A 27,539-nucleotide genomic window follows, 5' to 3' on the forward strand; every position below is an offset into this window, starting at 1 on the left:
CTCTCAACTCACGGAAATTTCAATTTTTTTCTTATTGACAACACATGTTTGAAATGGTAACAGCATGTGTTCATTTTTTTTAATAAAGAACAGCATGTGTTCATGCACTGAATGCTTACCACAAACAGAAAGAAGTATATTGGCCTAAAAGTCGGGGTTTCGTTAAATTCCCCAGTTGCTTGGCTGGTTTAAAGGAAAATAAATTGCTTGTAGTTAAGAGCTCACTGACTTTTAAAATTTAAGTTTTTTTTTCGACGACTTTTGAGATATTTTTATGGTTATATTTGGGGTTAAAATGCGAAGTTCAAATTAATACAAATAACATTTTTACAACTAACTCAACACTAAAAGCAACATTTGAGCCGTTGGTATAGCCGAATTCTTAATGATGTGTCACATTATGCTATTGTATTCTACTATCTTTGTGTGTTTGATGGTTAAACGTCACATTTAGGCATTTACAAGATTTCTTGTATGATTTTGATTTTATAAATATTTTGAAAGTGGAATTGGAATAAGAGGAGTTTTTTGAAGTGTTTGGGAACTTTTTGTTTCTTTTTTCTTGGACCACTAAGTGTTTGGTAACTAAACGAGAATTTAAAAGGGGAGAAGAAAAGATTAGAGATGTGAATCAAATTATTGTGATAATATGAGTTATGCAGCATCATATATATGCATCTCCTTATATAAGACTTGATAACTCTTAATCCTATTAGTAATAACACTTTAGATATATCTTAATCTTTTTTGATAACCATAACTCGGTAATTCGGTAGGATTAGGATAACTTGTGTTTCAAGCTATTGTCAAATTAATCCAACATCCCCCCCCCTCCTAAGCTTGATCTGATCTTCACTCACGATATGCAATCCAAGGAAGCTCCTCATTTCCTTAAACCGAACTCTTCCCAATGCTTTTATAAGTATATCGGCCCTCTGTTCATTACCCGGAATGTGCTCGACTTCAACATGTTCATTCTCAACACATTCTCGAATAGAATGAAACTTTCGATGTATGTGGTTACTACGACAATGGAACACTGTATTCTTTGTAAGTGCAATAGCAGATTTGTTGTCAATTTTTACGGTCACCTTCTTGCTCACGACTTCACTCAAGAGTTCCTGAAGCCAAATCGCTTGTTTTGCAGCCTCCGTTGCTGCCATAAATTCAGCTTCACATGAGGATAACACCATAATCTCTTGTTTTTGAGAGCACCAGATTATTGGAATTTGAACAAGATAGAATATGTGTCCGGTCATACTATTGTCATCATCAATATCCATGTTGTGAAATCTATCACTATAGCCAACTAGTTCTCGCTTTGCTGATCGCATGAATCGCAGTCCCATAGTAGTAGTACCACATAAGTAACGTAACACTTGCTTTAAGGCCATGCCATGGGACTCTTTAGGGTCCTGCATATACCTGCTAAGTACTCTAACACTGAATGAAAGATCAGATCGTGTATTTAGTAGATAACGAATACATCATATGCTCCTTCTATAGTCTATCTTGTCAATGCTTCGCTCTTGTGATGCTTTAGACAGTCTTACACTAACGTCCATAGGTATATGAGTGAGGTTGCAGTTATGCATACCGGCTTCTTCGAGGATCTTCTGTGCGTATCTGTCTTGAGACAATACAATGCCGTCATCATGTTGAAGTACTTTGATACCTAGGTAGTATGTTAATTTATCTAAATCACTCATCTCAAACTTGCTCGCCATCTCCTTTTTGAACTCAATCGTTGATTGCAAATAAGATCTCGTAACGAGCAAGTCATCTACATATACACACACCATAAGAATACCCTTCTTATCTTCTATTTCATAAAGTGATGGTTCCTTCGAGCATCGATAGAACCCAAACTCTTGTAGAATTCGATTGAGCTTGATGTTCCATGCTCTAGAAGCATGTCTTAAACCATAAGGAGCTTTGTTCAGTTTATACACTTTATCTTCCTTTCCCTTGATGTCAAATCCTTCGGGTTGTGAAATCTAAACCTCTTCTTTTAACTCTCCATGCAGGAACGCCATTTTTACATCCAGATGGTGTATCTCCCAACCGTTCGACGCCGCAAGTGTAATGACCAATCTAATCGTTTCAACACGAGCTACCGGCATGAATACTTCATCGTACTCGATGCCATGTCATTGAATGTATCCTTTTGCTACTAGTCTCGCTTTGTATTTGCTGACACTACCATCTGTGTTCCTCTTTATCTTAACACCCACTTCAGCCTGATAGGTTTGAAACCTTTTGGTAAATCGACGAGGATCCATATTTTATTCTTTTCGATAAAAAATATCTTGTCTTTGCACGGATCAACCCAAACTTTCAGCTCTTTAGCTTCTGCAAAGTCACACGGTTAATTGTTTATAACCATCAGGGGTCTTTCACTCTTGGCTTTGGCTAGAAGGACATATTCCTCTAGATACAAAGGTTTTGTTGATACTCTGGCTGATCTTCTTAATTGTGGCTGAGTTGCTTCCTCTTCGTCTTTATCATCATCATCTTCTTTGTTTTCATTCTCATTATCATCACTGTTATTCTCGCTTTCAACTCGGGTATCTTTAAATTTTTCAGTGTTCATTAAAAACTAGTTCAATCTCGAATGAACTGGAGTTGTTGCCTTTCTCTGATTCATTTGTGGTCCAGCTCCATTGTTTCTCTTCATCGAAGTGCACATCAGGACTCATAATTATTTTCTTTCTTGAAGGATCAAGCAAACGATAAGCCTTTGTGCTCGGCTCTGTTCCTAAATATACCAAGACTTTAGATCGATAGTCAAGTTTCTTTTTTCCTGCAACCTTTGTTCTCGCGTAGCATACACAATCGAAGATCTTAAGATGTCTGAGATTTGGTCTTTTATTACGAAAGGCTTTGTACGGTGTATGTCTGATCAATGATCTGGTTGCAATCCTATTGATCAAATAGGTAGCATGCCTTACTCAGAAGTGGTGTCAAGCTTCACTTCATGTTTAAAGTGAAGTATCTGCGATGGTTCAAGACATGAGATTTGGATCTTGCTTTATAGATCCAAGCCGGAATATAGAAGAATTGGAGTTGCCATAAAGGTCAGTGTTCCAACAAGGTTCTGATCTTGTTTTATCTAAAGCTCTTCCTCGGATTTAATCCTAACAACTAGAGAACAAAATCTGGATATTGACAGCGGTTGAAGGCAAGAAGAACATATAAGCAGCCTCAATCAAATTGGGACGAAGATGGTCGGGATTCCGGTGAGTTTTTTGGCGCCACCGTTTCTTCCATGGATTATGGATTGAAGAAACGAAGCCACGCGTCGAGTACTTGTCAAACATGCTCTTCATCGCTATCTCTAAGATTACGGGTTTTGTTTGGGCTGAAATGTAATTGGGTCTGTTTGTAAAATTACTTTTTGGGCTTTTGATTTTATAAAACCAAAATCGTTGACAAAAAAAAAGCTCATTTGGTCGAAGCGGAATTGATTATCAAGTGTAGATCGCATTATCGATTCGATCGATCCCATAGATATTACGACATTTTAAAGGGTAATTGCACTGCATATCTACGTTTGAAACATTATTTAGTTGATTGGTAAGTGCACTGTTGACAAAAACATAATCCCCACCTTTACCCGTATCATTAGTATAGTTTAGGCATTTGCAGAACTTCTTAAAATTATTTATTTTTCCTGCTTCTTCTTTCTCTCCTCTTTATAAAAACTGTTTTCCTATATTAATCTGAATCTTAATTCAAGCTGGTGCATTATTTTAAATTCATTTTTTTAAAAAGATTGAATCAGATATTTAAATTTTCATGCTCATGCTTAACTAGTTTTGATTATTCTATAAAAGACTCACATTTATATAGTAACAACAATGATTTATATAGTATTATGACGAGTTTGTTTCATTATGTTTCTTATAAAAAAGTAAACATGTAACCAATAAAAGATTACCAAGTCATATTATGTTTTAGAAATAAAAAAAAGATAAAAAATAGTAATAATTAGCAAAAAAAACAGTTTTTTAGCATTGTTAAAATTGTCACTAAAATTCTAAACCCTAAATCCTAAACATTAAACCCTAAAGACCTCAACAAAATTCTAAATCCTAAACTCTAGGGTTTATGATTTACCCAAAATTTAAGGTTTATCCAATGGTTTAGGGTTTAGTATTTGGTATAGGGTTTAGGATTAGAGTTTGGTTTTAGGGTTTAAAACCTAGTGTCAAGAGTTTTAGGGTTTAGATTTAAAAGTTTTATTGACGATGTTTAGGGTTTAAGGTTTATTTACCGATGTTAACAACATAAAAAAAATCTTTTTTTCTGGCACTTAATATTGTTTTATGATTATCTATTATTTTTTACATAAATGGAATATAAATAACAATTTTTTATTGAATGTCATTTTAGAGATAAACACAAGAAAAACTCATATATTAAGGCATGACTGGTTTTCTCGTTAGTACTCACAAATGCAGTTTTTTGTGGTTGGTAGCGGTTGCTGGCATTTTACAACAATCATAGAAAACATAATAAATCGTTTCAAACAGCTCTGAACCTCTAAAATTTATAAGCTGATTTTATCTATCGTTTGCGGTTGCGGACGGTTACGGAAGAGTAAAATAATTATTTTTCAAAAAAACTATATAAATATAAAAAGAAAAATATACAATTGTAATTTTAAATTGAAATTATAGAAATACTAAAAGATATATGTATTATATTTTTATTTATATTATAAAATTTAAAACTTATATAATTTTTTAAATTAATAGTAGAATTTTATAAATATAAATTTAATATTGTTATAATAATATAGTTTTTAATGTTTTTAAAATTTATAAAATGTAAATATTTTTCATTTGTGTTTTGACCACTCAAAGCATGAATCTAAATAAGATAAAATGTCGTTTCGTCTGATAACATCTAACAGGGATATCTTCATATGAATAGCACTGCAGCCTACCTCTACACTACTCGGATATGGCAATGGGGCAAGTGCGTAATTTCACTTATCTTCCTCTGTCCAACCAGCCAATTAACTTATTTTCTGCATCGTTTCCTAATTAACTTTTGTTTTATGGTTTTCCAGCCAAATTGGCCCATTTTAAATACTCTTTTCCAATTAAACAGGGGTAAAATAGTAATTCCGTGGTCGTACTCTTACCTAACCTAATGTTTTAGAACTCGAGTTTCAGCAAAACCCCAACTGCTTCTCTATCTCGTGCCGTCTTCTGCAAAAAAAGAAAAGAAAAGAAGGGGTCCTTCTTCTCACAAGAAACAATGGCGAAGAAACGTGATAGAATAATCAACACACAGCCCTTTATCACCGATGACGCCTCCGTCGCTTCTTCCCGGAAGCGTTCAAAGGTTCCCAAAACCCATCAGCAACAGGAGAAGGTGACCGACTACAAACTTCTCACCATATCTTCGTCTTCTTATTGTATTCTCAAAGTTTAGACCTTTTTTTTAACTAAGAAGAAGCTGCTTCGATTTTTGTTGAAATATTCACTAGTCAGATTAATAAGATGGTTTACTAAAACAGAGAGACTCTTAATTAAAGTCTAGACCTTTTTTAATTAAGAAGAAGCTGCTTCTCTGTATTATTTTAGACCTTGTCTGATTTTTAAACCTTTGGTTATTGTAATAGAAGAAGCTTAGATAACTTCACAAGTAAATATGTTTCAGGTTAGATGTTGCAACGACATTGACAAGAGTTGTAAGAAGGTTTAAACATGTCTGCTTGTGTGTTTAGCAGCTTCATAGGATATAAAAATCTTTTTTTTTATCTGCAGTTGATTGAAGCTGGTATTAGCTCCAAGATCATGAAGGTCGCTCTTGCACAGCAAAAGGAGATTGCTGATGAAGAAAACGCCGAGAGGAACCCCAGTGGAGCCGTGTTTGCTGCTGCAGCCGCCAAGACTGCGGAAGAGGAGCAGAGAATCCTGGAGGAGGAGGATGAGAAAGATGATGATATCGACGCTTTTGATGGAAACTTCGAAGAAGATGATAGCTACCACCAAGTGAGCGAGAGCACCCTTTTTACTCTTCTTTTTTTTTGTTTTGAAAGTTTAAAATTCGAAATGTTTCCTTGTTTCAGGAGGAGATCAATGAGGACGACGAGAAGCTGTTTGAGTCATTCTTTGTTAAGGACGCCCCTCGTCAACGTACTCTTGCTGATATCATCATCAAGAAAATCAAAGACAACGATGCTGACTTAGCTGAAGGTTTGATACATGTCTCTTGATGTTTGACTCTATTCTTAAAGCTCATTCCTTTTTTTTTTATATCTATATATGCAGAAGAGCGTCCTGACCCTGAGTTGGACCCTAAAGTAACTAAATTATACAAAGGGTAATGTTCTCTTCTCTCCATTCCATATCTGTGTTGAAGCAGCGTTTCTCAAGATGATCTATCTGGTGATGCATGCAGTGTTGCCAAGATCATGAGTGAATACACGATTGGGAAAATGCCGAAAGCGTTTGTGCTGATTACTAAGATGGAGCGCTGGGAGGATGTGTTATACTTGACCGAGCCGGAGAAATGGTCGCCTAACGCTATGTATCAAGCAACCAGAATCTTTGCTCACCACTTGAAAAACAGCCAGATTCAGCGGTTTTACAGCTACGTGTTGCTTCCTCGAGTCAGAGAAGATATCAGAAAGAACAAGAGGCTGCATTTTGCTCTCTACCAGGCTTTGAAGAAGTCTCTCTACAAGCCTAGTGCTTTCAATAAAGGCATACTCTTCCCGCTTTGTAAGGTATGTATCTAGTCTTCCTCCTCTAGAGCAAATAATTGTTATAAAAAATGTTGCACTTCTCTTACACTTTGTTCCTTTTGAATTTGCAGTCTGGTACATGCAGTCTCAGAGAAGCTGTGATTATAGGGAGCATTCTCGAAAAGTGTTCTATCCCTATGCTTCACTCATGGTATGTGATTTTTTGCATAAATGGACCATCTTCTAAAATTTTCAGATTGTTATCACTAACGTGTGTTTTGCATTAACCACAGTGTTGCTTTGCTGAACTTGGCTGAGATGGAGTATTGTGGAACAACCAGGTAAAAAACTTGTACTACTCCTTTTAGACTTCTTCAACAGGATAGTTCTAAGAGATTTGTTATTATGCAGCTACTTTATAAAAACTCTTTTGGAGAAGAAGTATTGTATGCCGTATCGAGTACTAGATGCATTGGTTGCTCACTTCATGAGATTTGTGGATGAGATAAGAGTTATGCCTGTGATTTGGCACCAGTCTCTTCTTACTTTTGTGCAACGGTAACTTTCTTCTTTCACATAAACTTGTATACCTTTTTTTATAAGCTCATGTTTAATCTGATGTTTAGGTACAAGTATGAGCTACTAAAGGAAGACAAAGAGCATTTCCAAACTCTCCTCAAGAGGCAAAGGCACCATCTTGTAAGAACTTTTCTTCTAACTCTAAGAAAACTGAAAACCTATGTTTTGTAAATCTCTACTTAAGCAGCTTGTTAATGTTAATTGTAGGTTACTCCTGAGATCCTGAGAGAGCTTCAGGGTAGCAGAAACCGTGGAGAGAAAGAAGATGATCCTATGTTGACTAACTATATCCTTTTTTTTATATCTCTTCTTGGAAATTGCTTTTAATAGTGTGGTTAATTCATGTGATATATGCTATGTTATCTCCTTGACTGCAACTCACCTTCAGTTACAACTATCAACAACCCAATCAAAGAAGACAGGTTTGACATTCCAGAGGTGCCAATGGAAGAGGACTGATTCATTTCATTGTGTTTGGTTTTGGAAGAAAGAAAGACAACTCTAAAATTCCAGTTTTGTCATTGGTTATTTGCTTAGTTATACTGTAAGAAATGAACATCTTTCTATTAAGTGTAGTTTGAACCTTTAAACATGGTTTTACTCTTTTGTTGTAATCCAAAGTTCGTATTATTTTCTCGTCTCAGTGAGTAGTAGTATTTGGGTTATATGGCATTTGATAATTTCTTTCTCTGTAATATTCAACAAGTATTAGTCAAACGAGTTTGAAAACATATATAACCCTAGTCATAAAGAACATGTTAATACAAACTTTTAAATGGATTAACCTTCTTGATACCCATTTGATGAGCGAGACAAGAAGTAGATGTAAAGGTGGTGTTTTATTTAGGGCAATTGTCAATAATAGCACCTTTTTAAGTTTATGTCTCAAAAATAGCACTAGAAGGAGAAAGTCACAAAAATGACATTCATTAAAGGGTAAAATATCCCTAATACCCTTGGTTTAAAATTAAATAAACAAACAAAAATAAATAAAAATAAATAAAATAAAAATTAAAAAAATGAAAAAAAGATTTTTTTTTTATAGTTTCAGATTATATGTTTTCAGATTCGAAATTTTTACAATTTTTTTTTCGAATTTTTTTTTTTTTTTTTTTCAAATTTTCTTTTTATAATTTAAAAATACTTTTTAAAACTGTTTTTAAAATTTTTATTTTTTATTTTAATATTTTTTTTAAATAAAATTTTAAACCCTAATTCCAAAACCCCACCCCTTAACTCTAAACCCTAAGGTTTGGATTAATTAACCCAAGAGGTATAAATGTATATTTACCTCTTTAATGAAACTTATTTTTGTGACTTTAAACCTTGAGTGCTACTTTGGGAACATAAACTTGGTTTGGTGCTATCCTAGTCTTTTTCTCTTTTATTTATGGCCAAAGTTTGCATGGTTTCTTAATGATACATAGATTTTTGTTTTATCCTTTCTGTGACTGATGTCTCTGTCTCTGTTTAATGTAAGTTCTTCCGTCTTACCGCATTGCAATCTAAAGTTTGAAAGGTGATAATTTTTTTTTCACTCTTTTTACTTGATGTGCCTGTTAAACCGAGTCTAGATCTTTCAACTTACGTATGGAGCATTTAGCTTTTTTTTTTTTTTTGTGTGTGTAAATGACCATTAAGCATGTTAACATATCAGATCTTCCTAGGATGGCATTGTGTACCCTTTTTCTTTGAGGATTGATTGCATACAACGGCTTGGAAGATGATGCATTTTCAAACTGCTTTATCAAAGCAAAGATGTCTCCACCTCTTTTTCTTCAAAATGGTTACCGTTGAAGAATGACAGAACACAGTTGCGAGCTTTATCTTGAAGTAGGGGTGGGCACTTTACCCGATATTCAAAGTGGCACCCGAATCCGAACCGAAATTCAAACCGAAGTAGCAGAATATCCCGACGGGTATTGAATTAGGAAAAATTGGATATCCGAACCCGAACGGATAATATCTGAATCCGAATGGATATCCGAAAATAACCAAACATATGTATAATTAACCTTATATTTCTAGTTTACATCTCTCATTTTATATAGAATATTTATATTGATACTACACATATTTTAAGTTCATATGATTTACATACAATTACGGAGAAAATGATTTGCTTGCATGTCGAGCTTTTTATTCCAAGAATTAACAAAAACTTACATCAAAAATTTTAAAACAATAACCAAATTAATGTCTTTTTAGTTTCAAAATGTTATGTCGAAATCTATTTACCATTCAATCTATTAAAAATAAAAAAAATTAGTTAAGTGAAAGTTATATTTTTAAATACAAGAAACTTGAGAAATGAAAATTTAATTTTGTTTTTTCAAAATCTAAATATCTGAACCCGATCCGAAATAACCGAACCCGAACTAAAAATATCCGAACCCGACCCGAAGTACAGAAATATCCGAACGGGTTCTACACCTCTATACCGAAATACCCGAAAATCCAAAATATCTGATCCGAACCCGAACGGATACCCGAACGCCCACCCCTATGTGGAAGGTCCAAACATGTTGATGCTAAGGAGACACCAGGTTATGTGAACTGCCTTTTGGATGTGGAAGCTATAAATTAAGGAGAGATTCTCAAAGCTGTTGCTCTCGGTGAAGATGTCACAGAGGGGGAGGATGCAAGGGTATCCACATTATATTAGTATTTTACTGTAAGAAACGGCTCTCCACGTTAGAGGCTTTAACTTCCAAGGGTTGGCTGTGTGGGTTGTTCTCTCCCGTTGGCTAACGGTTTTAGCCTCTCCTTCTCTCGCAAGTGCTGGTGGTGTGGAAGTGGAACCAGTGTAGTTTCTACCGTGTTCTTTTCTCCTTCTCCGCTTGAGTTTGCGCGGTACTTTAATTAGCTTGAGAACTCTAAGAAGATTAGCTTTGGTTTTCATTGTCGAGATGTGGAGTGAAGTCTCTAGTTATGTGGTCATACAAATCAGAACCTTCATCATTGGCACCGGATCTTAGGTGCGGACCATCCCAGTGTCGCTTTTTTTTTGCCTCGTGCTTTCGGCGATAGATCTTGCCATTTATCTTCTGTGTGTATGTTTTTAATGCTTTAGGCTCGCAGAGGTAGCCTTAATGTGTGCTCTTTTTCTCGGGATTTGGTGTCGCCAACGCTAGTGTTTTTGTTTGTACCGCTTGGAAAATGAATTGCTTTTGGCGTCGAGTTTCCTTCACGATCAAGCTACATCCTTCTCAAGCTGCTACTGTGGATATCAGTTGGAATTGCAGTGTGAAGTAAAATGAACTTTGAACAAGGAGCACCCTTCAGCACCCTTCAGTGTATCTCAGAATTCCATCGAAGATTAGTATAGGTGAATTGTAATCCTAATTGTTTAACTTTGTCTTCTGTTTCCATATGTATTTTACAGATATGCTCCAAGATTTTATTAAATATCCCGAGTGTTAAAGAAAGAAAAAAGAAAACGATTCCCCACTCTATTGGAAAGTTTTAGGATGAAGTTTTTATCGTAATATAAGAACTGTTTCTTAACTTTAACTAAGAAAAACTAAGAACCGTCTAAAAAATAAATGGTCGGTTCTTAGTTTTTACTAGTTAAAAGTTAAAGGACCGTTCTTATATTATGCTAATAACCCACCCTAACAATTTCCCAATAAACATGCCGTATGCCCTTTAAGTCCCTTATACGTTCTGTCAATCCTCTTGTAATCCAAAACTTAACGAACGGTAGAAATCATGGTTGGGCCCATTTTAAGGCCCGTTAAAACTAATCCACCAAGCCTAATCGGTCAAGAATCAAGATTATAACTTATTAGAAGAAGACATTGAGTCGTTGGTTTTGTCGGAAGAGGACAAATGGCTACCGCGGCGTCTCTTTCCCTGAAACCGCCGGCGAGATTCTTATGCGGCGGAGAGCGGCGAAAGAGAACCGCAGCTGGATTCTCAGTCGCGCGAGCTTCTCAAGGAAACACGTTTCACGAGAGCATGGTTCGTCTCTCTGCCTCGACTGTGCTTATCCTCGGATTAAGCCTCCGCGTCTGCTCTCCGGCCTCCGCTAAATTACCTCCGCCAGTAATCTCGACTCATTCAGTTGCACAGGACGAAATCGACTCAGAAACTGTAGCGGTTGAAGAGGAAGAGAGAAGATTGGAAGCAGAGTTCGAAGCATACAAGGCTAAAGTCTACTCTCTGACCCTACCGCTAAAACTCATTGCCTTGCGTGGTTCCGTGCCGCCTTCATGGATCAAGGTTCATCTCTCTTCTCCCACTGTTATCATTTTGCATCTTAGCTTATTATTATAGTTTGAAATGTTTCGTTTAGGAGTTCATTAGCTCACAAGGGAAGAGAGTGAGGTTAAAGACGAGGTTCTTGGCCAATATTGAAGACATTTTCTTTGATCTATCGAAGAAGAAGCCTACTAACAAAGGGAAGTCAGTGTCTGCTGCTGATATGATCAGCCTTGGTGATTCTTGGCTTAGTTTTGCAATCAAGGAAAAGCTTATTGAGCCAATGAAAGGTGTAGAAGATCAAGATTGGTATAAAGGCTTGAGTGATAAATGGAAGGTGAGAATGTGTTTCATTGTCTCTAATCTTGGAGTGCTTTTTCTTTTTCTTTTTGGGGTTCATTCATGACTTAGAATGTCTCAGGTTTATCTCCGCAGGAACTATGCTGGAGAACAAGCTCCTGATGGTGAAACGTGGGCTGTTCCATACCGGTGGGGGAGCATGGTAATAGCATACAAGAAGAGCAAGTTTCAGCAGTATAAACTGGCTCCAATACAGGACTGGGAGGATCTGTGGCGACCTGAACTTGCAGGGAGGATCTCAATGGTGAATTCTCCTAGAGAGGTTGTTGGTGCTGTTCTCAAATACATGGGAGCATCATACAACACCACAGACCTGGATTCACAAGTTACTGGTGGAAAAATCGCTGTGGAGACAAATCTAGCATCGCTTATGAAACAGGTTTCGCAGAAACTCTTTATAATTTTTTGAGTAAAATGGAAAAAGTTTGGCTCATCTTTGCTTCACATTTTGCTCGCAGATTAGACTGTTTGACAGTAACAACTACTTAAAAGCTTTCAATGTAGGAGATGTCTGGGTCACCGTTGGTTGGAGCAGCGATGTTATCCCTGTCGCCAAACGTATGTCTAATGTTACAGTGATTGTTCCCAAGTCCGGTGCCACCTTATGGGCTGATCTATGGGTAAACATTCTTGATCTAAGTACCATATAACATATCTGGACACTAACCTGTGAAGCATCATTGTTTTTTTTTTCCAAAGGCAATTCCAGCTATACCTGACTCTGGTAAAGAAGCTGAAGCGCTAGGAGGACGAGCCCGAGGCCCATCTCCATTAATCCACCAGTGGATAGAGTTCTGCTTGCAACCCGCAAGATCATTACCCTTCACACGGGAAGTGATCCCCGGTGCGTCTCCTTCAGCTATTGAGGGTGGTCCCCTGGTTAGAGAACCCGAAGTAACAAAGAAAAGCAGAGCAAAACTGGACACGAACCTCGTCTTGGGTGTTCCTCCTCCAGAGATCTTGTCTAAGTGTGAGTTCTTGGAACCTTTACCAGAGGCTACGCTATTGGAATACAGGCTTCTGATCGATACTGTAAGGAAACAAAAACAAGGACATGGCCTTGTGGAGAAACTTGAGGACATTTTTTCGAGTTTTAGGACAAAGCTTCACTCACGGATGAAGAAAAACACTTGAAAGACTTGTCACAAAAAAAAGTGGATACATAATCATTTGTATGATTACATAGAGCAACCTCTGTCAAATTCTATTTTTATAATATAAAACCTGGTTAGTTTCTGACGTTAATAATTGTTTTAGTGAAAAAAAAAGTAAAAAGTCTCCAAACAGCTATAATGATATTATAAAAATATATATAAGCACAGATAACCAGGTACTTAAAAATTTGATGCTGAGGGCATCCCCGATCCACTCTATTTTCTCTTTTAAAATATAGTTTAAAGTAAAAATGTTTTAATAATACTCTATTTTCTACTTTATAATAGTATAAACCTATTTTTTACTTTATATATAGAGTAAATTTTTCATTTTTTGTTCATCACTCTATTTTTCACTCTTAAATAGAGTACCATTAGAGAAACATTCAACTCTATAATCTATTATAGAGTTACTCTATTTTAGAGAAAAAAATAAAATAAACCATTAGAAATTGACTTATGGCATGTTTATTGGGGGTTCTTAGCGTTATAAAAAAACCGTCTCTTAACTTTTAGCGTTATATAAGACGGTTTTTAACTTTTCTTAGAAACTCATCCTAAACCACCTCTCCCCCCCTTCCCACCAATAAACATGGCCTTACTTGGCTGGGAACATAATCGGAGCACGCACTCAGATCGGAGGCCTTCACGACCATTCTAGTTTTAGTGGACAAGTGACTTTTGAACATGAAATAACAACGAAAACTCAGGCAATGCTGCAAGTTGCACACCACTAACATTATGCAGAGTGTGGCTTCTTTTTTTAATTGCATTGTGGTTGTCTGTGTAAAGGCATAATGTGCTTACTTTTACACTTAGCATAAGATGTTTCAACGTTCTTTCCCAACCTATTATACTACTCTAAGTTGTAAATTTAGAAAGTTTCTGAAATCCTCTTTAATCAAGTGGTTTGACTAAATATTTATTAATGTTTCTACACCACCAGGTCTATGTTTCAATTTCTGAAAAAGTTAATTTATTAAACAATTATGCAGACTACGGAAGAAAAACTTATAAAGAATCTTCAACATGATACAAGTAAACCTGATCAGACGTGGATCTTCATAGGACGACTATGGTGATGCAGATAGACGTAGAAGCTAGATATGGTATTTTTGTTCCCCCAAATTTTCAACAAAAATTTGGTGCAAATTTTAGTGAACTAGATTATATTAGATTAATGATAAAGTAAGTTTTTTTTTGCTAAATGGTAAATATTCACTAATAAAGATGATAGTTTCTACAAGCTGCTTAAGCCGCAAAGAAAATAGAAAAAGACTTTTTGGAATATAATGAATGAATATCATTTTCAAGTTGCTTAAGTTTTTTTTTTTTTTTGGAAACTAAGTTGGTTCATATGTTTGAATATAACTGTTTAGGAATGGTATATGTAGTAGCCATGAATGTGAATAAGAATGGTTGGTTAATTTTCTTATGTCCAACTAAAATAGTCTTACTGAGCTTTATAAATAAAAGATAAATCTCAATGGCAAAAATTGTTAATTTAATTTGTTATGTTACTAAGGAAATGGTCCAATTATAATTTTTGTACAACAGATTCTTATGGAGCAATTATTTTTTAATTGATATAATTTATTTATAATTTTTATAAATATTTTTGACTATATGACATGTCTCAGTGACCTTCAATTTAGTTATTTTCATTTTGTTTCCTGCATTCATCGTTATTCATCTAATCATTCCAATTCCAAGAAAGAATAAATATTTGTTGAAAAAAGAAGAAGATGATTTATACAAAAAAAAAAGAAAAATTGTTTTTTAGATCAAAAAAATGATAACTATGTCCCTTTAGACTAATCTCATATATTTAGTCTCATTAGGCTAATTATTTTCAAAATGGCAATAATGCCCTTAAAATTGTAATTTTCAAATATAATAAATAATGAATTCGTTTTTTTTAAATCGATTTTTAAAAAAATATGAAAGTGAATATTCCCAAATATTTTGTTTTCATATTTTTAGGAACTGATTTTTTATCCGTAGAATACAGTTAATCTGTAGAAACCGGTTTCTACAGGTTTTAGAATTATAGAAATGTGTAGATTTTGATTTCTACATGTTTTAGATTTACAGTAAATATGTAGAAGTCGGTTTCTACGTGTTTTAAATGTATTCTAATGTGTAGATTTTGATTTCTAAAGATTTTAGATCGGTAGATTAAGCGCGGAATGTGTATTCTAAACATTTTTAGAATACTCTTATTTACGTAGATCACATATTCTAAACATTGTAGATTCAATGAAAAAAATGGATTTCATTTTCTACTTCGTAGAATGTCATTTCTACTTTATTTAGAACATAATCCGAAATTTATGATTTAAACTTTTTTTTAGAACTGAAAAAAATATCACTAAGTTCATATAAGTATTTTATCAATAGTTATCATTTTTTTTTAAAAAAATTGTTTGTAAAACTATTTATTAAATTTATTTTCAAAAATATTAAAGGTATTATAGATAAAACTTGCACAAAATAGATATTAGTGTTAAAGGACATAATTATCATTTTTTTGGTGTAAAAAAATAATTTTCCCAAAAAAAAAGAAAATTGTTTTTAAGAAAGTTCGGAATCCTTACTAATAAAAGGAACCTTTTGAAGCTCCATAGAGCGTCCACATCAGCAAAAAAAACTTCTCTCAAAAGATGACACGTGGCATAAAATATAGTTTTACACTTTAATATTACTAATTTTCGCAAATTATAAATAATATGTAAACATACATCATAAAAAATAGAAAAACTACATTAAACATAAGTAAGATTACCATTTTTCACTTGAAAAAAAGACGGCTTATCTCCATAATGTAACATTACCATTTTATAAAAAAAAAAAACATTATATATAATTTCGAAAATAATAAATATATGTAAACATACAACATAAAAAATGGAAATACTACATTAAACATATGTAAGATTACCATTTTACATTTTTAATTTAAAAAATAATAATACCTTACTAATAAAAGGAACCTTTTGAAGCTCCATAGAGCGTCCACATCAGCAAAAAAAACTTCTCTCAAAAGATGACACGTGGCATAAAATATAGTTTTACACTTTAATATTACTAATTTTCGCAAATTATAAATAATATGTAAACATACATCATAAAAAATAGAAAAACTACATTAAACATAAGTAAGATTACCATTTTTCACTTGAAAAAAAGACGGCTTATCTCCATAATGTAACATTACCATTTTATAAAAAAAAAAAACATTATATATAATTTCGAAAATAATAAATATATGTAAACATACAACATAAAAAATGGAAATACTACATTAAACATATGTAAGATTACCATTTTACATTTTTAATTTAAAAAATAATAATATGTAAGCATACAACATAAAAAATAGAAAAACTACATTAAACATATGTAAGATTACCATTTTTCACTAAAAAAAGACGGTTTATCTCCATAATGTAAAATTACTATTTTGCAAAAAAAACATTATATATAATTTCGAAAATAATAAATAATATGTAAACATACAACATAAAAAAATGGAAATACTACATTAAACATATGTAAGATTACCATTTTATATTTAAAAATAACAATAATATGTAAACATACAACATAAAAAAATGGAAAAACTACATTAAACATATGTAAGATTTCCATTTTTCACTAAAAAAAAGCGGCTTATCTCCATAATGTAACATTACCATTTTATAAAAAAAGAAAAAAAACATAGAGCGTCCACATCAGCAAAAAAAACTTCTCTCAAAAGATGTTACGTGGCATAAAATATAGTTTTACACTTTAATATTACTAATTTTCGCAAATTATAAATAATATGTAAACATACATCATAAAAAATATAAAAACTACATTAAACATAAGTAAGATTACCATTTTTCACTTGAAAAAAAGACGGCTTATCTCCATAATGTAACATTACCATTTTATTAAAAAAAAAACATTATATATAATTTCGAAAATAATAAATATATGTAAACATACAACATAAAAAATGGAAATACTACATTAAACATATGTAAGATTACCATTTTACATTTTTAATTTAAAAAAAAATAATATGTAAACATACAACATAAAAAATCCTTACTAATAAAAGGAACCTTTTGAAGCTCCATAGAGCGTCCACATCAGCAAAAAAAACTTCTCTCAAAAGATGACACGTGGCATAAAATATAGTTTTACACTTTAATATTACTAATTTTCGCAAATTATAAATAATATGTAAACATACATCATAAAAAATAGAAAAACTACATTAAACATAAGTAAGATTACCATTTTTCACTTGAAAAAAAGACGGCTTATCTCCATAATGTAACATTACCATTTTATAAAAAAAAAAAAATTATATATAATTTCGAAAATAATAAATATATGTAAACATACAACATAAAAAATGGAAATACTACATTAAACATATGTAAGATTACCATTTTACATTTTTAATTTAAAAAATAATAATATGTAAGCATACAACATAAAAAAATAGAAAAACTACATTAAACATATGTAAGATTACCATTTTTCACCAAAAAAAGACGGTTTATCTCCATAATGTAAAATTACTATTTTGCAAAAAAAACATTATATATAATTTCGAAAATAATAAATAATATGTAAACATACAACATAAAAAAAATGGAAATACTACATTAAACATATGTAAGATTACCATTTTATATTTAAAAATAACAATAATATGTAAACATACAACATAAAAAAATGGAAAAACTACATTAAACATATGTAAGATTTCCATTTTTCACTAAAAAAAAACGGCTTATCTCCATAATGTAACAATACCATTTTATAAAAAAAGAAAAAAAACATAAATATAACTATTTGACTATTTGTCCAAGTTCTTCTATTAAACATTGCCGTTTTACATTAAAAATGTAAAAATACATTAAGATTTAAACATCTATCTTAAAATATAAAATATAGATATTAACTAAATATAAAGTATAAGAAAGAGAAATACTCAATATATATAAAAATAAATAATAAGTAAATATTATAAATATATAAATGTACGAATTATATATACAATAATAAGTACATGCACATTTTTTTAAAAATGGAAAGAGTACATTAAATATTAAACATCTATTTAAAATGTAAAATATAGATATTAAGTAAATAAAAAGTATAAGAAAAAGAAATACACAACTTAAAAACCCTTACTAATAAAATGGACATTTTGAGGCTCCATAGAGCGTCCACATCAGCAAAAAAAAATTCTCCCAAAAGATGACACGTGACATAAAAATACTAAGAATAACTTTCAAAACAGAGTTAGAGAACAAGTATGCGGTGATGACAATTTGAATAGTAAAATATAAAATATAGACCATTATAGATATTAACTAAATATAATATCTTAAATAACAAATTTTATTAAAAAACGGGTTATCTTCATAATGTAACATTACCATTTTATAAAAAAAAAAAAAAAAACATAAATATAACTATTTGACTATTTGTCAAAGTTCTTCTATTAAACATTGCCGTTTTACATTAAAAATGGGAAAATACGTAAAGATTTAAACATCTATCTTAAAATATAAAATATAGACATTAACTAAATATAAAGTATAAGAAAGAGAAATACTCAATATATAGAAAAATAAAAAATAAGTAAATATTATAAATATATAAATATACAAATTATATATACAATAATAAGTAAATGCACAATTTTTAAAAAATGGAAAGAGTACATTAAATATTAAACATCTATCTTAAAATGTAAAATATAGATATTAAGTAAATAGAAAGTATAAGAAAAGGAAATACACAATTTAAAAAAATGGAAAAATTACATTAGTATTTAAACATCTATCTTTAAATGTAAGTCAATCTTAAAATATAAAATTATTTGTAAATAGAAAGTATAAGAAATAGAAATACACAATATAAAGAAAAATATATAATATAAGTAAATACCAAATTAAAAAAAAAGGGAAATTACATTAAGATTTAAAAATATATATTAAAATTTAAAATATAGATATTACGTAAATAAAAAGTATAACAAATGGAAATATACAATTTAAAAAAAAGGGAAAACGTACATTAAGATTTAAACATCTATCTTAAAATGTAAAATAGAGATATTAAGTAAATAAAAAGTACAAGAAATGGAAATACATATACAGGAAAATAAATAATAAGTAAATAATATAAATATATAATATATGAATTATATATATAATAATAAGTAAATACACAATTTTTTTAAAAATGGAAAAAGTTCATCAAGCATTAAACATCTATCTTAAAATGTAAAATATATAATATAAGTAAATACACAATTTAAAAAATGGAAAAACTACATTAATATTTAAATATCTATTTTAAAATATAAAATATAGATATTACGTAAATAAAAATATAAGAAATGGAAATAAACATTTTTAAAAATGGAAAAAGTATATTAAGATTTAAGCATCTATATTAAAATGTATTTCTATCTTAAAATGGTAGTAAATTATATAAAAATGGAAATACCACATTAAACAAAAAAAATGTATAGTTTTACATCAAGAAAGTCCCTATAAAACTCATTATTCCATCCACATCAACCTCACACTATTAAGGAAAATTTCAAAGCACTCGAGCAAAAAAATGGTTTCACCATCAACTCTTGCCGTTCCAGAAACCTTTAATGACCTTGAATGAGATTTTTTTATAACAACAAACTTTTTGTTAGGTGGATTCATTGTTGGGAAACCCGCAACTTCCAAAAGCCAAACTTATTCATGGGAATTGAATTGCTTTTCATAGACTCAAAGGTATTCTTACAAATTTAAATTAATCTAATCCATAATTTTATTATTAATATTCATACTAACTCTTTCATGATTAAACCATTTCAGTTAATAACCATTCAAACGTTTATCCCGAAACACTTCCTTCCTCGCCGAATCAGGTATTGGTTCATGTTGGTTTAGTATTGTTTTTGGTTTACTAACCGGTTTAGGATGGTCCTATTGTAAATATAATTTAAGTTGGTTTAGCATATATTATGTTTAAAATAACTTAAATTAAATAATAATAATATTATGCTTAAAATATAATTTTAGAGAGTTTTCAAATATAGTTTACAGAACATTATAGGTGATGAATTTAATTTATTAAATTCGTTTATTACTTAAAACTAAGTTTTTTTAAAAACGTACTGAGTTATAAATATCAATGATGGATTGGTGAGTATAACATGAAGACAAAAATATAAATATCTGATTTTTAAGATAAGAAATTCAGCTTTTATTCAGATACTCAATATATAATATCTTAAATTATTTTTTAAAAACATATACATAATTTTTATATATATATATTAATCTTCCAAACTTAAACTATTATATTATATATGAATAATGTTTTTAAATAAAAATAATTTCTGATTTAAAAAAAAATAAAAACAACAAATGGTTATTTTCAAATAATGGATGTAATTTACATTATACTATCATTTAACAAGTATTAGATACGTTTTGATATATCATTATTTTCTATTTCCAGAAAACAATAAATTGTTAAACATCAATATCATCTAGGTTAAGTATACGAACAACACAAATTCAAACATCACAAAAAATATTTACATAACCATTATAATACAATAATTTAATCAAAAAATACAATTAAAAAATATTAAAAAAATAGTTATATACTTAATATTTGAAAATAAATGATATTTTGCTAAAATTGTACTTACCTGGCCAAGGAGATCGACCATTTTTTTACGGATCGATCGAATGTTGAGCATGTGGTCGATCCGAAAATACTCTGCAGTTTAATAAAATCTCTAAAACATTTATTCCAACACTCAAAAGATAGTTTTGGTAAATATGATAACTAGATAGCCAATAAAATTACAAAAACAATATTTAAATAGTAAAAATATGTTAATTTAACGTGTTAAAATTTAAAAATAAATTTTAATTATGACATGCATTTTAACATTTATATAAATATATATCATAGCCTAAATATAAATAATTTAACAACTTAAATTAGAAAAAAATAAAAATCCCGGGCGTAGCCCGGGTTAATCCCTAGGTGAGGAAGATATTTAAAATAACCATGAAGCAAATATATAAAATATATAAATAACTTCCTTCCTCGCCAAATCAGGTATTGGTTCATGTTGGTTTAGTATTGTTTTTGGTTTATTAACCAGTTTAGGATGGTCCTATTGTAAATATAATTTAAGTTGGTTTAGCATATATTATGCTTAAAATAACTTAAATTAAATAATAGTAATATTATGCTTAAAATATAATTTTAGAGAGTTTTCAAATATAGTTTACAGAACATTATAGGTGATGAATTTAATTTATTAAATTCGTTTATTACTTAAAACTAAGTTTTTTAAAAACATACTGAGTTATAAATATGAGTAAAACATGAAGACAAAAATATAAATATTTGATTTTCAAGATAAGAAATTCAGCTTTTATTCAGTTACTCAATATATAATATCTTAAATTTTTTTTTAAATATACATAATTTATATATGTAAATTAATCTTCCAAACTTAAACTAATATATTATATATGATTAATATGAATAATGTTTTTAAATAAAAATAATTTCTGATTTAAAAAAAATAAAAACAACAAATGGTTATTTTCAAATAATGGATGTAATTTATATTATACTATCATTTAACAAGTATTAGATACTTTTTGATATATCATTATTTTCTATTTCCAGAAAACAATAAATTGTTAAACATCAATATCATCTAGGTTAAGTATACGAACAACACAAATTCAAACATCACAAAAAATATTTACATAAACATTATAATACAATAATTTAATCAAAAATACAATTAAAAAAAACAATATTCAAAAGAAAAGTTATATACTTAATATTTGAAAATCAAAGATATTTTTGCTAAAATTTTACTTACCTGGCCAAGGAGATCGTCCATCTTTTTACGGATCAATAGATTGTTGAGCATGTGGTCGAACCGAAAATACTCTACAGTTTAATTAAATATCTAAAACATTTATTCAAATACTCAACAAATAGTTTTGCTAAATATGATAACTAGATAGCCAACAAAATTACAAAAAATATTTAAACAGTAAAAAATATGTTACTTTAACGTGTTAAAATTCAAAAATAAATTTTAATTATAACATGCATCTTAACATTTATATAAATATATATCATAACCTAAATATAAATAATTTAACAACTTAAATTAGAAAAAAAAAAAATCCCGGGCGTAGCCCGGGTTAATCCCTAGTAAGAAGAAATAGCGTAGACCAAACGCGTATCACGAAATCTGTGGATTTTATTCCAAATCCTTCAAAACTATTCCAATTATTTATTTTATATATAAAGATACTCACAAAGCGAGAGATAAGAGAAATCAAATCAAAAAGAGAATTTAAGCAAGAAAAGAAAATGCAGATCTTCGTCAAAACCCTGACGGGGAAAACGATAACCCTAGAGGTTGAAAGCAGCGACACCATCGACAATGTCAAATCCAAAATCCAGGTCAGGTCTCTCTTATTCCACTCACTCTTAGCGTTTTCGCTGCCTCGATTGATCGAAGTTGAAGATTCTTAGATCAGCTTCTCTTAATTGCTTTGTGAGATTTATAAAAACTGAATTAAGATTCTTGATTCTGATTAGTATGGATTCTTGATTGTTGTAAACAGGACAAAGAAGGAATACCGCCGGATCAACAGAGGCTGATATTCGCTGGGAAGCAACTAGAAGATGGTAGAACCCTTGCGGACTACAACATCCAGAAAGAGTCAACGCTTCACTTGGTCTTGAGGCTTAGGGGTGGCACCATGATCAAGGTCAAGACTCTCACTGGCAAAGAAATCGAGATTGATATCGAACCTACCGACACCATTGATCGCATCAAGGAGCGTGTTGAGGAGAAAGAAGGCATCCCTCCTGTTCAACAGAGGTTATATTTACTTTCTTATCTTCTTTGCCATTTGTTGATTATACTCTGCGTGCAAGCTTATAATCTAACATATAACACTGATTTACATGAGTATTTTGGTGGATGCTTATCATTCTCTCATGGTGGATTGTTTTTGGCAGGCTCATCTACGCTGGAAAACAGCTAGCTGATGACAAGACGGCAAAAGACTACAACATCGAGGGAGGCTCTGTTCTGCATCTGGTTCTTGCCCTTAGGGGTGGTTTTGGTCTTCTCTAGAAGTTAGCTCTTTCTCTTTTTCTTTTCTATGATTAATAAAAAAGGTGAATGCGATTTGGGTTTGATGCTTTACTGTTTTAGTGGGTTTGGAATCTATGTACCAATAATCTGTTCAGTGTCGATGATACATGATTACATATAGTTTTTTCTTAATTTGGATTGGTTATTTTTGATAGAATATATTACTGCGAGTTGGGTTGGACCAGGCTCTAGTTGAAGAATAATAAATATAAAAAATTGACAGAACTATATTCACTAGGTAAGCATTTATTCATCTTCCCCACATAAGAAGTGACCGTTGATATTCGAACGTTAAGCTTTACAGACATAAACGTTTTGAAAGAATCGGATGCTTCCAGCGACTCCCTACGAAATCATATATTTATATTTTAAGTCGATAAAGAATCAAACAAACCAAGACTCCAAGAAACACATTCAAACCAGAGAAAGAAAGTAGAAAACTAGTTCTCAAGATCTCTGATGGGTTTGGTGGTGGTTATATCTCTTCCTCTGATTTTCTTCTGTCTTCTTCTTGGATTCGGTTGCTATTTCCTCGGCAAAACTCGCGGCCGTCGTGAGATTCAAACAAATCCTCAGGTGTACGGTGCTCCTGCCCCACCTCCCGGTGCAACCATCTCTGCCGCCTCCTCTCCGCCGTTGTTTCCTCACGCCAAGCCCGACAGTTCACACAACGTCTGATTTTCCATCTCCCTATCTCTATTGGAAGATGATTTTGCTTGATCTATTGTGAATTGCTGTATCTTTTCTTTTTCTCTAGCGTTCTTGAGAATATGTTTCTTTCTTGATTTGTGTATATTTCTTATGTAAACTAGAGAGCTTTGATGTCATTAAGAATGTTTAACGAGTGGTATGGACCGTATGGTTTCAAGTATTTGATAACAGTGTAATCAGCCAATAATAATTTCGAATATAGATATATGATGTTTCTGCAAAGACGAGGAGTCCCATTTTAGATTTAGACCAAAGAAGCAACACTTCAAACTTATGCTGTTTCTGCAAAGACCAGAGTTACCATTTTAGATTTAGACCAAAGAAGCAACACTTCAAACTTGTGCTGTTTTAACGTAAGCAAAATCTTGATACTTAATAAATTTGGAAAATGGGTGAACTGCACTTAAGAGATGAGTTCCTGATTAAGGTGTTCTTAAGTTCCAATGTTATTTTTGATCTCAGGTAAAGATAGCTTACTAAAATAGATGGTTGTAACAGTTGAAGCAAATGTTAAGTCATTTGCAAACGATAGTATTCATATATGTATTGTCTGATTTGTAACCGGCTAAATGGTGGAATGATTTCTAATTCAACTGGCGTTAGCCAAACACAAATTTGTAACACTAGTGAAAAAATACCTCCAAAGATGCCTTTCTCAATTTAAATAAAAAATTGATTGGAGAGAAACACAAAACTGATATTTTATACCATGGGAGAGGAACACAAAACTGATATATTATATTTCTTACGTTTCAAAATAATTAATATTTTAGAAAAAAATGTTCCAAAAATATATTTTTATATTTTCAAAGTATTTTTAGACAATAATAACAACTATATACTTCGAAGAAATTAATTTTGTTTATTAATTGATTGGTTAAAAATTATGAGAAATATTTAAACACAAAATAGTGTATTTTTAATCAAAATTGAAATTTGTGTAAATTTTTTTAAAACATACATATCTTTGAAATGGTAGAAGTATAATAATGAGTTTTAGCTCGGGCATTCTTTCTTCATGATATGTGGTTGGCCAATCAAAACTTGATTGATTCAGAACTATACAATACGTTTCTTTATTTTTGTCGACATATGTATATTCTTACTGTTTTGTGTATATGTAATAATGATAAAAGATAAGTTGTGTAGTCCACATATCTGATGAGAGAAATACAAAATCAGCGGGAAAATCTCTTATCCATGACTTGTAACTTCACCACCACTAACAACACGCCACATCATCACCACGAGACCTCTTCTCTTATCTTTCTCTCCCAAAACATAATCTATTTCTCTTCTCCCCCACTCTACAGAATCTTAAGCTCATCTCTCTATCCACCCTAAGAACTTCGAAATCCTAAGAGCCATGTCGCTCACGATCCCGTCGAACCTCGTCCTCAACAAGTCTCTCGCCCAATGCGTACCTAAATCCGCCGCGAGATTCGTCTGCTCCGATGACAAATCCGCGACGCAGCAACATCAGTCCATGAAGGCTTTATCCGCGGCGGTCGCTCTCTCTTCCATCCTCCTCTCAGCTCCGATGCCAGCCGTCGCTGATATCTCGGGCTTGACCCCTTGCAAGGAGTCGAAACAGTTCGCCAAGAGGGAGAAGCAACAGATCAAGAAGCTGGAATCATCTCTTAAGCTCTACGCTCCTGAAAGTGCCCCTGCTCTTGCTCTTAACGCTCAGATCGAAAAGACCAAGCGCAGGTCCGTTGTTACTACCAATGAGCTTTATGATAAACTTAAATTGAATTGAGTTGTGGAGGAGTTTGTTTTCTTTCTGATTTCTTGAAAACTGTTTTGTTGTTAGGTTCGACAACTATGGAAAGTACGGGCTCCTCTGCGGTGCAGACGGGCTACCACATTTGATAGTGAACGGAGACCAGCGGCATTGGGGAGAGTTCATAACTCCAGGGCTTCTCTTCCTCTACATTGCTGGATGGATCGGGTGGGTCGGGAGAAGCTACTTGATAGCGATCAGTGATGAGAAGAAACCAGCGATGAAAGAGATCATTATCGATGTTCCATTGGCTAGTCGTCTCGTCTTCCGTGGTTTCATTTGGCCCGTTGCTGCTTACAGAGCGTTACTCAATGGTGATCTCATCGCCAAGGATGTCTAGATACAAACCTGTGTATTTGATCTTTTGTTATCGCTCTTGTGTTTGCCATTGTATGTATTATTCAATCTCTTGTTAACTCTGCTTATCTCTGCAATATTGAAAAAAATATATATTCTGATTTGGATTCCGAAGATTGAGAATGTTAAAATGTTGAGAATCCTACAGTGAGAAGATGAGAAGAAACCAAAAGCTATTGACTGACAAAGAGACATTGGTTTGACCCATGCTAATGAATTTGAATCCGGACTGTGACACGTCCAAGGCATTGGTATAATAAACCAATAATGTTTGATTTGTTCTGATGGTAAAAGTAGTTCAAACGATGCAGATTCAAGCAGAACAAGTGCAGATCAAACGGATTAGGTATGCGAGATGTAGATCAAACAAATCATACAATTTATTATAATTATGAATGCCAAAAGTAGGTCAAAAATACAGATTATGTATTTAAATAATTAAAATTACATCAAAATATCAACGAAAAACTCTCTACCATCAGAAGTAAGATTTTTGAAACGGTAATTTCTCATCAAAATTGTTTGATCGTATAATTCAATAAATATTCGTTGTCGGTTAGGAGTCTATTTAAAATGGTCTCCGCTCTATAAATTTACAAAATTTTCAATCATTTTATTTATATTTAACTATTTGAAAACATACAAAAAGCTTATTAGCTAATTATTCATGCCAACGTTTCTGCATGAAGATTTATATATTTTTCATGGGAAAATATTGTGTTTTGTCGGCGATTAGACGTCATACCTACAAATTTAAAATGACACAAATAATATCTAAGGTAAAAACTACATCTATAAAATTAGTTTTATTATTTTAGTTGATTAATACAAAATCATATTAATTTTTAAATGATTATTAAAATATATTTTATTAATACTTAATGTATATTTTTTTTCTAAATAAGTATTCTCATATATATATATATATATATACATATATTAAATACAAACAAATAAAGACGAGGAATGGATCCATTTTAAGAGTTGACTAGTATTGTTTCCCATGCTATGCATGGACACATTTTATTTTTAATATAAAATATAATACAAAAAAATTAAATTGCTTTAAAGTATATGAGTATTGTAAATATATGGGTTTTGTTAATATAAAAATATATGTGTTTCTTATATGATTGTTTAAGTATAATTTCTTTTATCAAATATGATTAAACAGTAATTATAAAATAAATATATATATATATATATATATATATATATATATATATATTTTTTGTTAAAAATGTACACATTAAAAAATTGTGTAAATAATTTTCACAATAAAATCAACAAACATCATGCAATAAGAAAAAAAAAAAAAGAACATCAGTATACTAATTACTGTTCTTTTTTTACCGGCAAACATTTATCTTCTATAAAATCTTCCCAAAACGTAACAAAGAATAGTGAAGTGAGATCAAACAAAAATTAATAGTTTCATAGACGGAAAAAGGG

The 27,539-nt window shown here is 31.3% G+C and overlaps 5 protein-coding genes across 5 annotated transcripts; all 5 read left to right on the top strand.

Moving 5' to 3' along the window:
- The first annotated feature begins 5,140 nt into the window (after positions 1 to 5,140).
- Positions 5,141 to 7,947, top strand: LOC103828778 (bystin). Its single transcript, XM_009104413.3, has 11 exons — positions 5,141 to 5,385; positions 5,781 to 6,008; positions 6,086 to 6,212; positions 6,288 to 6,339; positions 6,418 to 6,745; positions 6,835 to 6,914; positions 6,997 to 7,044; positions 7,115 to 7,261; positions 7,330 to 7,402; positions 7,490 to 7,568; positions 7,665 to 7,947. The coding sequence occupies exons 1-11, from the start codon at positions 5,269 to 5,271 to the stop codon at positions 7,739 to 7,741; spliced, it is 1,356 nt and encodes a 451-aa protein (XP_009102661.3). The 5' UTR covers positions 5,141 to 5,268; the 3' UTR covers positions 7,742 to 7,947.
- A 3,121-nt stretch (positions 7,948 to 11,068) lies between these two features.
- Positions 11,069 to 13,090, top strand: LOC103828779 (spermidine-binding periplasmic protein SpuE). Its single transcript, XM_009104414.3, has 5 exons — positions 11,069 to 11,506; positions 11,580 to 11,822; positions 11,907 to 12,224; positions 12,304 to 12,465; positions 12,545 to 13,090. The coding sequence occupies exons 1-5, from the start codon at positions 11,114 to 11,116 to the stop codon at positions 12,977 to 12,979; spliced, it is 1,551 nt and encodes a 516-aa protein (XP_009102662.1). The 5' UTR covers positions 11,069 to 11,113; the 3' UTR covers positions 12,980 to 13,090.
- Positions 13,091 to 22,263: 9,173 nt separating this feature from the next.
- On the top strand, positions 22,264 to 23,395 carry LOC103828780 (ubiquitin-NEDD8-like protein RUB1). The gene is made up of 3 exons (XM_009104415.3): positions 22,264 to 22,533; positions 22,698 to 22,957; positions 23,098 to 23,395. The coding sequence occupies exons 1-3, from the start codon at positions 22,441 to 22,443 to the stop codon at positions 23,213 to 23,215; spliced, it is 471 nt and encodes a 156-aa protein (XP_009102663.1). The 5' UTR covers positions 22,264 to 22,440; the 3' UTR covers positions 23,216 to 23,395.
- Positions 23,396 to 23,472: 77 nt separating this feature from the next.
- Positions 23,473 to 24,169, top strand: LOC103828781. Its single transcript, XM_009104416.3, has one exon. The coding sequence runs from the start codon at positions 23,696 to 23,698 to the stop codon at positions 23,912 to 23,914; it is 219 nt and encodes a 72-aa protein (XP_009102664.1). The 5' UTR covers positions 23,473 to 23,695; the 3' UTR covers positions 23,915 to 24,169.
- Positions 24,170 to 25,240: 1,071 nt separating this feature from the next.
- On the top strand, positions 25,241 to 26,201 carry LOC103828782 (photosystem I reaction center subunit III, chloroplastic). Its single transcript, XM_009104417.1, has 2 exons — positions 25,241 to 25,657; positions 25,761 to 26,201. Exons 1-2 carry the CDS (start codon positions 25,314 to 25,316, stop codon positions 26,068 to 26,070), a joined length of 654 nt encoding a protein of 217 aa, XP_009102665.1. The 5' UTR covers positions 25,241 to 25,313; the 3' UTR covers positions 26,071 to 26,201.
- The last annotated feature ends 1,338 nt before the right edge of the window (positions 26,202 to 27,539 follow it).

This window comes from Brassica rapa, chromosome A07 (genome assembly GCF_000309985.2).
Source record: "Brassica rapa cultivar Chiifu-401-42 chromosome A07, CAAS_Brap_v3.01, whole genome shotgun sequence".
NCBI lineage: Eukaryota > Viridiplantae > Streptophyta > Magnoliopsida > Brassicales > Brassicaceae > Brassica > Brassica rapa.

Bases quoted from the DNA above. Each gene is read 5' to 3' on its own strand.
- LOC103828778 (XM_009104413.3), top strand. From the start codon at position 5,269: ATGGCGAAGAAACGTGATAGAATAATCAACACACAGCCCTTTATCACC. The intron at 6,009-6,085 runs GTGAGCGAGAGC...TCCTTGTTTCAG, and splicing joins AAGATGATAGCTACCACCAA to GAGGAGATCAATGAGGACGA. The intron at 6,746-6,834 runs GTATGTATCTAG...TTGAATTTGCAG, and splicing joins TACTCTTCCCGCTTTGTAAG to TCTGGTACATGCAGTCTCAG.
- LOC103828779 (XM_009104414.3), top strand. From the start codon at position 11,114: ATGGCTACCGCGGCGTCTCTTTCCCTGAAACCGCCGGCGAGATTCTTA. The intron at 11,823-11,906 runs GTGAGAATGTGT...AGAATGTCTCAG, and splicing joins GCTTGAGTGATAAATGGAAG to GTTTATCTCCGCAGGAACTA. The intron at 12,225-12,303 runs GTTTCGCAGAAA...TTTTGCTCGCAG, and splicing joins TAGCATCGCTTATGAAACAG to ATTAGACTGTTTGACAGTAA.
- LOC103828780 (XM_009104415.3), top strand. From the start codon at position 22,441: ATGCAGATCTTCGTCAAAACCCTGACGGGGAAAACGATAACCCTAGAG. The intron at 22,534-22,697 runs GTCAGGTCTCTC...TGTTGTAAACAG, and splicing joins ATGTCAAATCCAAAATCCAG to GACAAAGAAGGAATACCGCC. The intron at 22,958-23,097 runs GTTATATTTACT...TGTTTTTGGCAG, and splicing joins ATCCCTCCTGTTCAACAGAG to GCTCATCTACGCTGGAAAAC.
- LOC103828781 (XM_009104416.3), top strand. From the start codon at position 23,696: ATGGGTTTGGTGGTGGTTATATCTCTTCCTCTGATTTTCTTCTGTCTT.
- LOC103828782 (XM_009104417.1), top strand. From the start codon at position 25,314: ATGTCGCTCACGATCCCGTCGAACCTCGTCCTCAACAAGTCTCTCGCC. The intron at 25,658-25,760 runs GTCCGTTGTTAC...TTTTGTTGTTAG, and splicing joins ATCGAAAAGACCAAGCGCAG to GTTCGACAACTATGGAAAGT.